The sequence below is a fragment of the Bufo gargarizans genome, chromosome 3 (genome assembly GCF_014858855.1).
Source record: "Bufo gargarizans isolate SCDJY-AF-19 chromosome 3, ASM1485885v1, whole genome shotgun sequence".
Classification (NCBI taxonomy): domain Eukaryota; kingdom Metazoa; phylum Chordata; class Amphibia; order Anura; family Bufonidae; genus Bufo; species Bufo gargarizans.
In genome coordinates, this window is record NC_058082.1 from 115840965 (window position 1) to 115854646 (window position 13682).

At 43.6% G+C, this 13682-nt stretch overlaps 1 protein-coding gene across 1 annotated transcript in view; it reads right to left on the reverse strand.

Moving 5' to 3' along the window:
• Window positions 1–13682, reverse strand: part of LRP1 (LDL receptor related protein 1) — a 275009-nt gene that overhangs the window by 149523 nt on the left and 111804 nt on the right. Inside the window, exons 7-9 of the mRNA XM_044283959.1 lie at window positions 10231–10393; window positions 3576–3798; window positions 802–991 (exon numbers count right to left, since the gene is read on the reverse strand). Coding sequence (XP_044139894.1) covers window positions 802–991; window positions 3576–3798; window positions 10231–10393 — 576 coding nt within the window. The remainder of the gene's footprint in view (window positions 1–801; window positions 992–3575; window positions 3799–10230; window positions 10394–13682) is intronic.

Sequence of the window (13682 nt, forward strand, 5' to 3'; positions counted from 1 at the left end):
GACAGCCAGGGACTGTAAGTAAATGATTAAAGCCAGGTCCTCCCCAGCAGCTGATAACAGTGCCTGGGACTGTGTGCACTTCTCCCTGTCCCTGCGCTTGGCAGACGCTCCCTCACTCAGCAGACTGGGACAATGCAGAGTTGAAGCAGCGCAGACCAGGGAAGGGAGATCTGCCATCTGCTCAGTGTATAAATGAAAGCAACATGTGGTAAGAGGACCCCTTTGTGCTGCAGGAGATTAACCCTTTAGGGGGAGGGCTGTGGTTACTGACACTTTTGGGGGGCTATTGTTACTGGCTAGTGAGGGCAGGTGGGATTAGCCTCAGGGGGGAGGGCAGTGGCAGCCATCTTAACCGAATAGTGAAATTGCAGTTTTATGTAGACTGGTTGCTAAGGGCTGAATCTTATTAAATATGGGATAAGTCAGTCTAATAGTAACTGATTCTGGAATATCATATTATTAGTAACTACATATATGAAAAATGAAATTAGGGTCTAAGTGTGACAGTTATCCTTTAACAGGGCCCCCCACATTTCCAGCTTCATTTGCACTACTGTTCTCCTCATATGGGTCCCTATGAGGCTTATGGGCTTAGCCCCTACAGTTACCCCATGGATAAAAATCTAAAGATGGCTTCCATCTATGCTAGAATCCATATGTCCGATTTTTAGCCTCAAAGTCTTTTACTACTAAAACACTTGTGTTATGTATGTACAAGAATATTGCATGATGTTAGTCATTAGCAGCAGAATATAAAGGAAAAGCACCGACATATTGTTTCCGTCATGTAGCAAACCTTACCGGTTGGCTGTCTGCGTTGGTGATAAATGTGAAGAGCGCCACCTTTGTCCACCCTGGTCACTACCTGGTGCTCTGAACTGTTGAATCGGTTCACACGAATCACACTAGTTTTTTGTTGAGCGTTGGCATGGTCTGTATTTGTGGCATACAAATAGTTCTCAAAAACAGTAAGGCCATATAAATGTTCAATCTGAGAAAAAACAAAAACGCAACAACTTTAGAAAAAAAGAATAAAAGATAAAGACGGGGCTAGAGAAGAACACATCCAAGTCAAATCTGCCCTTACTTCTCAGACATAGGAAGACATTAACACAGGCCATTGCTGCCAATAAGCAAAAAAATTAATTTTTTCCATACAGGCTCTTTGTTACCACCAGCAGCCATGTGTTTCCCCACAGCCATACATACATTACTAATGAGGTCTTGAAAGGAGTCGCTTACAGTCCTAGGAGACCCCAGAATGTCATCCACAACTTTTCAGGACAACTGGGGCACTTTTGATTCATTTCAAATTTTATTCAGGCCTGAAACCAAATCGCGAGACCAATTCAGCCGGCTCTAATTTCAAGAAATTCGCTCATTGCTAGTCATAAGTCATAGTTCGCTAACTGGTTAAATGTACAATGATGGGATATTTTGAAGTCAGTTTTGCTTTGAGTTATTAAAAGGTGTGCCAAATGGATTTGTTCTTTTATACATTTTATACATTTGGCACATCATTAAACCTAACACTTTTGCAGAGAAATGCTACTCTAGTTTTTATACGCCATCTACCTACTGGGGTTATTTTGTGTAGTGATAAACCTGGCATGAAACGTATTAACATACATACACTAAGGGCTAGTTCACACAACCGTGCCGTTTTTTTGATCCGCAAAAAAACGGATGCCGCCTGTGTGCCTTCCGCAATTTGCGGAACGGAACAGGAGGCCCATTATAGAAATGGAGTGCTTCTGTTGTGTTTCTGGCCGTGCCTCCGCACACCGCAAAAAAGTAGTGCATGCTGACCTTCGGATGCAGATCGCGGACCCCATTCGCAATTTGCGATCCACAGCACGGGCACGGAGCCTTTATGTTCGTGGGCATGAGCCCATAGGATTATAAAACCTCAGAATAGTTAACACAGGATCAACCATTAAGGTTCCAGTAAAGCATGTATCTTAACGCTATTAGGGTCCATTCACACGTCCGTAAGTGTTTTGCAAATCCGCAAACTGCGGATCCGCAAAACATGGACACTGGCAATGTGCATTCCGCAATTTGCTGACAGCACATCGCCGGCACTATAATAGAAAATGCCTAATCTTGTCCGCAATTGTGGACAAGAATAGGACATATTTTATTTTTTTGCGGAAATGGAAGCACGGATCCGCAAATGCGGATGCGGACAGCACATTACGGCCCTATTGAAAATGAATAGGTTTGCACCCGTTCCGCAAAATTGCGGAACGGATGCAGACCCATTTCGCGGAAGTGTGAATGGATCCTTAACAGGTTGGAGATCTCATGCCATTCATCTCAGCATATCTCGAGCCGAGGTAAGTAAGGCCACATCTGTAGATGACGCACTTCCTTTAATAGTAAAGGAGCCGTCCGAGTGTTTAAGGCTACTTTTACACTTGCGTTCGGGGTTCCGCTTGCGAGTTCCATTTAAAGGCTCTCACAAGCGGCCCCGAACTGATCCGTACAGCCCCAATGCATTCTAAGTGGATGCGGATCCGCTCAGAATGCATCAGTCTGGCTCCGTTTGGCCTCCGTTCCGCTCAGCAGGCGGACACCCGAACGCAGCTTGCAGCGTTTTCGTGTCCGTCTGGCCGTGCGGAGCCAAACGGATCCGTCCAGACTTACAATGCAAGCCAATGGGGACGGATCCATTTGACGTTGACACAATATGGTGCAATTGCAAACGGATCTGTCCCCCATTGACTTTCAATGTAAAGTCAGGAGTCCCTATTAATATAACATCGGATCAGAGTTTTCTCCAATCCGATGGTATATTTTAACTTGAAGCGTCCCCTTCACCATGGGAACGCCTCTGTTAGAATATACCATCGGATTTGAGTTAGATCTGAAAACTCAGATCAGACAGTATATTCTAACACAGAGGCGTTCCCATAGTGATGGGGACGCTTCAAGTTAGAATATACTGAGAACTGTGTACATGACTGCCCCCTGCTGCCTGGCAGCACCCGATCTCTAATTGTGCGGATCTCAGCTCCCTGATCGGGTGCTGCCAGGCAGCAGGGGCCAGACCCCCCTCCCTCCCCAGTATTAAATACATTGGTGGCCAGTGCAGCCCCCCCCCCCCCCCCCTCCCCAGTATTAAATTCATTGGTGGCCAGTGCTGCCCCCCCTCCCCCCCTCCCCAGTATTACATTCATTGGTGGCCAGTGCGGCCCGCCCTCTCCCCCCCCCCCCCCCCCTTAATATCTTTGGGGGCAGCGGAGAGTTCCGAATTTTAGAAGCATTATACTTACCTGCGCTGTCTGTGTCCGGCCGGTCGCTTCTCCTACTGGTATATACATATAAATATACACACACAAATACATACACTATTCGTTTTCTCTCCAAGGATTTTGATTATTATACACCCTGAAATACTGAACCAGTCACTATTCTAAGCTGCTATATTACATTGTGTGCAGGTTACTAGGCAATATCCAGCATGGCAATAGGCCTTGTGTAATCCATCATTACTATTACAAGAAGAAATGATTGAGGAAAAACCCTCCACAACATGAAGACATCTTCTCAAGTTCTCATCGCTCACTCACCAGCAGGCCCTGGATAATGGTGTGCCTGTTCTTGCCTTCATAGTCCACCACTTCGATATAATCCAGGTAGGCATCTGCCCAGTACACCAGACGATTCACCAGATCTAAGGTGATGCCATGTGGGAAGACAATCTTGCTGTCCACCAGCTTTGTTCTGTTGTGGCCATCCATATCACACCTCTCCACTTTCGGGATCTGACCGTAATCCGTGAAAAATACCTTCCTGTAAAAGGGAAGAAGTCCTAATGAATCTCCTCCACATACATCAAAGAGTAAATCATTTCTACATGCAGGGAGACGGCTAGGCACAGGTCCAGTAAAGCTATAGGCTCCTGTATGAATCCATAATAAATGCCAGTGGATAGATAGGACGTGCGCTGGCTACAGGAAGCCTCTGTATCGGAGTTCTCTGCTGATGTTAATTACACGCACATTAATCTAATTGCTATCCGTAATGAAGAGGAAAATAAGTCATGCTCTGATGGGGATTTAGTCTAATTCATGGGAAGATACAAACTGGAAGGCCATTCTCCCATTATAAAAATAAAGAAATAAAAAGTGTTTCATTGAGAATGTAATTTATTTTATTTTTTTCTTCACTACTCTTGCCATGAAATGCAGAACATCACGAGAGATTCCGGATACATTCCAATGTGAGGAAAGCCTAAAGGAGGACTCTACACACAATTATAGCATAAACATTCAATCCCATACAGTTTGCAAAGGCTGTGGCACCTGTACATCAAGACCTGCAAGCAACATATGATAGTATGCTACAAATGCCAAGAAGGGCGGAGAAGGAGCCAGGCAAGGTAGATGTGGCATCTATGCTTTCTAAGTTTTTGGAATATATTATGTTAACAGCCATGAAACTGTTAATACACAGTAGCCTAACAGTCTGCTCCAGTCTACAGTGGTAGGTCCCCTTCTGTAGTGGTCTGCCTATTCAAACACTGTCAAAATCTCAGGGTAGCTTAGAAGGCTGGTTTCACAGAGACACGAGACACTTCAATATATCTTATATTTCATACCGAGACATCCGGGGGTGGGGAGTATACTGCATTGTACACATATTTTTAATCATGGGAGCCTTTAAGTGATCAATGAATGCCAGCGTATGCACATACAGAGGCATACGGTGAGAAATCCCCAGCCCCCTCCACCCACGTACACTCCTGATGCACACTGGTGTCTTTAGGCCAGGAGATCGTGGGCTTATCCCTTTCCTGAGCCAGGTGCTAGACTTGAGCAAGATCAGTCCAAGCCTCAAGGCCTCCTTCTTTGGGCCACTTGTTATGTTTTCTAAGAGGAGCTGCCCCCTCTCCTGACAGGTCTGTTTTAGTAACTACATGCATTCCTCATGTAATATCAGTTCTGGAGAATCTATTCGCCTGACACTATGGCTGTGCCCTTCCTTTATCATTCAGTCTAGAAGTTACGAATTAGTTACTAGCAGTTTGCAGAGAAGGTCCAGATGGGTGATACCAGCTGGAGGAGTCCCTGCAAAGTCTGATACTGGCAACAGTGAGTGGATAGAGTTAGACTGTGAAAGGACACTGGTAACACCCAGCCGGACCTACACTGCCAAATGCTAGTAATTCATTCATAACGTCTAGAAGGAATAGTACAGGAAAGGCACAACATAGAGTCATAAGAATAGATGCTCCAGAATTGTTATTACACGGGAAATGAAAGCAGTTACTAAAACTGAACATGTCTGGAGAAATTACAGGTCCCATTTCATTTGGAAATGAGCAGTTTATTAGGTACACTAATGAGGGAGATGGTATCAGATGCACCCGAGGTGAGACGCAGGCAGAGCTACTCCTTACATTACTTTATATCGTCAATCAGGTTTCTTCCTTTACTGTGGTGAGGGCTGTAGCAGGAAAAGAACTTTCCGAGTAAATAACCCAAAGCGAAATTTAAACTTCGGCCAAAATAAACCTAAAGCTCCATAATAAGTATTAACACGTCTAGATTCCTCACAGTCATCAGTCCCTGTTAACACTCTGTGTACAACCAGTAAGTATGATCTCTTATAAGGGTTAATACAGTCAGTAAGTAAAATGGTCTGATTACATTACTGGATGCATAAGAACATCCTCCATCTGCGACTAAAATGCCAATGAATATCAAATGGACTCCGATAATTGGGAACAAGCCGCAAAGTAAGGTCACAACCCATGCTCAGCCAAGTGCAAAATCCAACCAAGGGACATGTGGGACTCTGCTTCTGCACGGTATGGTAACCCTCTTCACAGAAATCAATCATGACGCTAGGTATGAAAAAAATAAATAAAAAAAGCTTCAGTTATTCAACTAAACTGCACCGGAATTTAATGGAACGGATTGCCTTTTCATTGTAATGGAATCTTATTTTAATTTACGTGGTCGACGTTTTCGTGCAAAATTGAGCTAGCTATATAAATAAATAAAAATAAAATTAAAAAAAAAAGACAACTCACAAAAATCATGAAAAAAAAAGGGGCAAAATACCATTACTTCCTAACACCGCTGTGCAGGTAATAGAGAAGAAAACGACCCTAAGCAGTCAGATAACATGGAGAGCGCCCCCATCGGGTGTTCAAGACTGCTGAACTGTGAGGCTCCAATAAAGCAGTTTTTTTCCCCTCTACTGACAGCTATTGCTTCTGCATTTCATAGGGTTACACGTGTGGTGTCATTTGTCTGCTCTGGATCTGCTGTAAAATCCACGTGTTGCCGATTTTGCAGTGGACTGAACGTGAACAGGGGTGTACACAAATCGTATAGGGCCCACCAGCTAAACTTGAGATCTCTAACAAACTTACCGTCCATTTTTTTTTTTTTTATGAAGCAGATTGTGTGAGAAAAAGTTGAATACGTGCTTCATAAATATGGCGTTCATACACTACCCCAGACAATTGGCATGAATACACTGATAACTTTCCCCCTCTATGGGGCAGATTTACTATAGATGGTGTAAACTTAGGCCGTCTAGACCTGCACCAGATTTATCGCAGGCGTTCAGGCTACATGATAAATTCGGTGCATCTTTAGATGATTGATTAACTCAATACAAACTATTGATTGACATACTTCGACACAAAATTCTATGCCAGAATTGTGGTGCAATTTTGTACAAATTGTCGCATTTTAGGTCATGCCTTTTTTCCGTGAAGCCTGCTCCCTTTTCAAGTGAGAAAAGCCCTAGTTGTGCCAATTTGACAGATTGTAGGGGCAGACACATTAGTAATTCTGGGCCGATGTCTTCTGCTTTCATAAATACAGAGCATGATAAAACCAGCTGCCTGAAGCAACCACTAGGGGGAGCTCCGTGCATACAAATGAACTTCATGACAACTGTAAAAATCTATTTACACTGAGCTCCTCCTAGTGGTGGCTGCTGGAAAATACTGTGGATCTATGTCGGGAACAAAGAAGAAATCTATCATCAGACCCCTTCTCATTCCCCATCATAACAATCACATAATCTGCCTTCACGGTAAGTATGCCACTGACTAAGGATTTTACCAGATACACTCAATGGGTAAAAAAAAAAAAAAAAGGGAAAATCTGCAACACAACAGATTTATTGCAGATTGGAAAATCCACAGCGTGCTTGTTTTCCTGAAAGGATTTTTCCAGCCACATGTGGATATGTGCTCCCTTTACAAGCATAAACATTTTCACCATTAGAGAGGAACGGCACTAAGAAGTTTAAATTCTGTGCGGCTGCTCTGGGCACCATCAGCAGAATATATTCTATGCGTACACTAGAAACCCTATTCACGGCAACAGGCATGACCATAAAGATGATATTACCTAAGGAGTACACGAAGAGCGCTGGGGTTTAACCACACACAAAAAATTCTTAAGTAAGGGAAGCCTATCAAGTTAGGAGCATTAGGTTATGTTTCTGCAGATCATATTAAAGGCTAAAAAAAATAAAAATAAATTAGGGATGCCCCGATACCATTTTTTTTTTAAGACCGAGTAACGATACTTTTATTTAAGTACTCACCGATACCAATGACCAATACCAATTATGGTGTGGTAATGTTTTTACTTCAAATTTTATTTAGTCTTAGGGGAGATTTATCAAACTTTGTACAAAGAAATAGCGGCGCAGTTGCTGATAGCAATGAAAAAATTTAAGCTGGAATTTGGTTGCTATGGACAACTGCTTTACTTTTCCTTTGTACAAGGGTTAATAAATTAATATAATGGGCATATAACTTCCCAACCAATGGGCCTCCAGCTGTTGCAAAACTACAACTCCCAGCATGCCCACACAGCTTTTGGCTATGCAGGCATGCTGGGGAGGTGTAGTTTTGCAACAGCTGGAGGCACACTGGTTGGGGATCACTATTATATGCCCATTGCCACCCTGCCACCACCACCACCACCACCACCTTGTTTGTCTGTTTTAACATGAAATGGAGAGAAATTAACTGGATTTCTCCTCATTTCATGCATCATACCCACCTGGCCTGATGTAATCCTTCCCATGCAGATGCACAGAGTACAGCCACGTGACCTCTCCCATATTCTTTACTTCATTACATATTTTCGGCATAAATCTGTGACAACCCCTTTAATGGCCAGCATAATGAAGGCGACTGAGTAGTCACAGACTGTATGAGTGCTCCCAGTCTGGTAGATCCTTGGTGACAACCACAGCAGCCAGCATCACAGCAGTCACAGGGGTTGTCACCCACTTTCCCTGAAGTTCTCAATGCCAGCTCCTCCCACTTCTGCTCTGGATGGCTCTGCTTATGAGAGGCGGCCATATTGGTTGTCACACAGCTTTCCCAGAATAAGATGTGGCCGGCAAACATAGGAATGGACTGCAGTACCTGGGCTCCGGCAGCTCCTGCCATCTCTCCACCTCCGGCCCAGCTTCTTGCAGTCCCCTGAGGAGAATATCCAGAACCCCAGCCAGAAGCAGCCTCCTCCTGCCGCTGCCGAGCCAGCACGTCTCCGGGTGTATAATATCCGCTGCGATCCCCCCACTAATCAGCTGGGAGCAGCGCCACCACCAACCGGAAGAGAAGATGGGACACGCCGCTGCGGCCGCCGCCCGGAAGAAGATGGGACACGCCTCCGCCACCGCCGATCTGAGGTATCGGCCGTGGTATCGGCGACATTTGCACGAGTACAAGTACTTGTGCAAATGTCCTGTATCGGCCCAGATACCGATACTGGTATCGGGACATCCCTAAAATAAATAAATAAATAAAATAAAAAAAAATACACCAGATGTCTTATTAAGCAATACCGTGGAACATCTTTATCCAGTTCCAAGAAGTACAAAAAAAAACAAAAAAACACCCCACCCCCCATGACTAAGAGAAGGTACGAGTAACGGTTAAAAAGAAGAGCTCCTACAAAATCTGGATTTTCAGCAGAAACCTATTTTTGGTGTATACTTCCACAAATCTGCTTTCATATGCAACTAAAGGCATACATTCACCAGAATATGCTGCAAATCCTCAAGGTATTTTTCTTATTACCCTTTTTGATAAATTTATTTCGCCAAGGTGTGTGGGTGGAAGTGCGGGGGGGGGGGGGGGGGTCCTGTAAGCACAGACAGGAGGACCTTCAAAGCTAAAAGTTACGCAAGAGCAGAGCATTTCACTTATTTGACTGTTTTTATGATCTTTTCTAACCAGATTTCAGTTAGGTTGTGCAATAAGTACGGTAATTATTTATCTAAATAATAGAACTGTTTGACCATATGCTGTGTTTCCCAATCAAGGGCACTACGTTCAGAAAGCAAGAAGAAGAAGTTGAAAATAAGGTTATTTTATCTGTGAATTGCTGAATTCAACATAATTGCTCAATTTTATAAAAACATGATTTTTTAAGCGAAATTGGGTTGAAGACTTTAAAGATACTATGGGTCATTTACTAAAGACCACAGCTTCAACCTCTCTGGAGGAAAATCCGGATGTAGTAGGAGGTGTCACAGCTTTTGCTGTCCATGCACCAGGAGCTGGAGTAGAGTTTTGGTGTGGCTATATTTCCTTGTCAAATCCAAAGGATAGTTGGAAAGTCGGATCTTGACTCATAAGAGGCCACTTCTAGTAGGTGGTGCTGGTGAGATGGTTCTCTTTCATGGGAGATACCTCTTTGCACAACAGTGCAGATGAGAGATATATGGTTGGATTGGCCCAGCAGAGTACCAGAGGACCTGATGGTGAAACAGTAGGCGGGAGGGAGCATGCATCAAAATGCCTAAAAGGCGGCAACTCCTGGAGTTCATATGTAAATAGCCTTCTAAACAAATATACCCACACACACACACATACTTGAAGAATAAGTGGTCTCTCTAGGCCTCTTACTTTGCAGCCACTTATATATACTAAATGTTGTGTTTATTACAAAGCTGACCTATGGGGCCCATCGTTGGGTTTGGTCATAAATTTCCAGATCAGAATGCCATTAACCAGTGATGTTCAGTATATAATACCTTACGTTTCTATATACAAAGGATTCCAATCAGAGATATTGAGCTATATGGTTAGTCCTTGAATTTGACATCTTTATAATCAGGTCTAAAAGAGTGGTTGACCTATGAACGGAGGTGCGTGCCAATCCTTCACACAACTAGACCGAGCAGTGAATACACGGGAGCATTTTCCAGGAGAAATCTGTCACAGTGCCTTACCCCACAGTTGGATCCAGTGCAATACCCTTAGGATTATACAGTTCCCGATCAAGAAGGGTGACACAGGTGTCACCATTTTTATTGCAAACAAAGATTCGGTCATCGATGTCATCAACAAAGTAGAAGTTGCCGGTCAGCCAGTCTATGGCCATCTGTTCTACATCTGTAAGATAAGAGCAGAAACAGCAAGTTTTCAAATACATACTGGTAACTCTGCTTCATTTCACGCCACACGCCGACAAGCTGCAGTGTATATGTGCGCTAGGTAATAGTACAAATATGTATAGCAACATACTGCTACATCAAGCAAAATGAAAGACGTTGACAACGCAAACCTAGTGAGAAAAATTAAAGCATGAAACAAATTCTTAAAAAAAAAAAAAAATTCTCTTAACATTCACAATCACAATACACATTAAAGACCCTTAAAAGGCCCTCTGTCAGCAGATTTGTACCTATGACACTGGCTGACCTGTTACAGGTCCGCTTGGCAGCTGAGGGCATCTGTGTAGGTCCCATGTTCATATGTGCCCACATTACTGAGAAAAATGTTGTTTTAATATATGCAAATGAGCCTCTAGGAGCAACGGGGGCGTTACCATTACACCTAGAGGCTCTGCTCTCTCTTCATTTGCTGCTCCCTCTCCACTTTGATTGACAGGGCCAGGCAGTGTAAATGTCATCACACCTGGCCCTGACTTATCCTGACGTCAATCAAAGTGGAGAGGGTGTGGCCGATGAAGATCGAACAGAGCCTCTAGGTGTAACCACAACGCACCCATTGCTCCTAGAGGCTCATTTACATATATTTAAACATAATTTTTCTGAGTAATGCGGACACATATGAACATGGGACCAACACAGATGTCTTAAGCTGCCATGTGCACATGTAACAGGTCAGCCAGTGTCATAGGTACAAAACTGCTGACAGATGCCCTTTAAGGTAGTCAATCAATTAGTAGACGGCTATCTCTCTCAACTCCCTTCAGACTCCCTTATACCTATACACGTTCAGTTGAGTATGTATGTATTTGTCAAAGTGGAGAGAGAAGAGACTCTCCGCTGCCAAATAATTTTACCTCTCTCTAGCAGTCGCTTATCTCCTGGGAGAACAAATTGATCAGGCGACTAAATTCAGTTCATCCAATTCTCCTCTTACCATCCATTATCAGTTGGGGGGACAGTAGGGAGCTTCCCGAACACATTCGATTATTGTCTCAGCCTGCCATTCTGGGAGGGTCCGGCTACCAATACATTATTATGATATAGAGAATAGAGATGTGTGTTGTCTATAGGGTTATTGGATACAGTTATTCCACTGCATTGTATGCTATATGTAGGGATGAGCAAATCGACTTTGGATGAAACATCAGAAGTCAATTCACATAAAACGTCACTTTAATACTGTACGGAGAGGGAGCGCCGTAGAGTATTAGAATGTATTGGCTCCGATGAGCTGAAGTTATTACTTTGCGAAGTCTCGCATAATAACTTTAGAAATTGATTTCTACTGTACAAAAAAAACATTTCCCGAAGTCGGGAACCAGAGTTTGGGAAATAGTTTTTTACAGTAGAAATCATTTTAAGTCTCGCGAGACTTCGCATAGTAATAACTTCGGCTCATCGGAGCCAATGCATTCTAATACTGTACAGAGCGCTCGCTCAGTAGAGTATTCAAGTTTTATGCGAATCGACTTCGAATGTTTCATTCAAAGTCGATTCGCTAATCCCTAGTTATATGTTAAAATGGCAATAAAAACAAATGACTTAGGGGTTGTTCAAATGTTCGTTTTTTGTTTTGAATTGCTCAACCCCATGCCATTCCAGCTTGGTGGCTCAAGGGCTCTCTGTGGTCCCCACCTGTGAACCTCTGCACAGACCGGGTCACGTGCGCCACTGCTGAAGTCCTAGGAGACACAAAGCTGGAATGGAGTGGCATGGAGCAGGTAAGTACAGATCTCTTCACAGATCTCGCTGTGTGGGGAGGGGATTTACCCCAAAAAAAGGACAATCCCTTTAGGTTGTGCATACTTCCCATCTACACCATACAATTCTGTTATTTTTCAAAAGCCGGAGAATAAAAGGAAAAAAGCTAATATAAAAGAGCAAAGGAAAAACGAAAACATATAAAACAGAACTGGAAATGAGAGGATCGGAGTACATAAACTTAGCAGATTGCCTGTTCCACCCATGCTGACTCAGAGGCACAAGAATTGCCAATTGACTAAGAAACAGAAAGCTTAAAAAAAAAAAAAAAACTGCAGCACAGACTGCCATTATATATGGATGGCACTTTATAGTAATCACCAATGCTGGACTCAAACGTCACATCCACCTATATAATATCCGATCTACACACAGAGCAGTAGGGTAGAAATCCTTGGAGACCAGCACTGACATGCTTCTACTACTGGGAGGACTAATGAGAGCGCCCTCATGTCCGTGAAGACAAAGCTGGAGGTTGGTCAGCTCATCTGTTCAGCAAGTGGCATAATCCAGGCTCTGGTAATTAAAAAGGTGACCATTTATTGTTAGAATAAATCTCAAGCTAATGCAATGTATTTCAGTTCACACATTGCCTGAGCACCAGACAATGGTCCTACCGGTCTCAAGGTGAGAAGCAGCTGTCCATCAAGTCAAGCTGGGAAAATCCAATCACCTCTCAAATATTTAAAGAGGTGCTGTCTGTTTTAGTAACTACTCACATTCCCCAGGTAATAACAATCCTGGAGCATTTAATCTTATTACTCTACACGACGTGCCATTCATCTATTCATTTTTCAGTTATGACTGAACTACCAGTTTGCAATGAGGGTCTAGTTGGGTGTTAGTGCCCCAACTGTAACACCCAAATGGACCTTTATTACAGACTGCTGGCAACTAAGACACCACTAACCCATCCCAGAGTATGACTTGACCATGTTCTGCTGAGCACGCATGGGCTGTGAATGGGAGAAAGTCGCTCCCAGACACCTCTGGCCACAGCTTATCATCCCTAAAAAAAAACACCAGGTATGTTGATATCCAACATGGCCAACCCTTCCCTCCTAAGAACTGTTGCCATCAGGTAAGAGTCAGGAGGCCCTCTATACACATTAGATGATTGGTCGATCCCACCAAAATTGGCATCTTTGGCTAGCATAGATCCGACTCCCCCATGCATATACACACTTGGTGCTGCTAAGCAAGTATGTGTTGTCAGTGAGGAGCGAGGCGAAAGCGCTGTCCGACACCTCTGGTGGTGACTTATCTCCTGGCAGAACAAAAGGATCAGGCAAAAAAAGTTTGCCCGATCCCTCTCTCCCCCAACATCAGTCGGGAGCTCTCCATACACGTTCTCGTTAGGTTTAGCTGCCAATACACTAATGTGTATGGGAGCCTCAAGACCAGCTTATCAACCTTGCCTGATAACTGTATTGTCTTCTATATCAATGATGATTGCGCAGATCAGT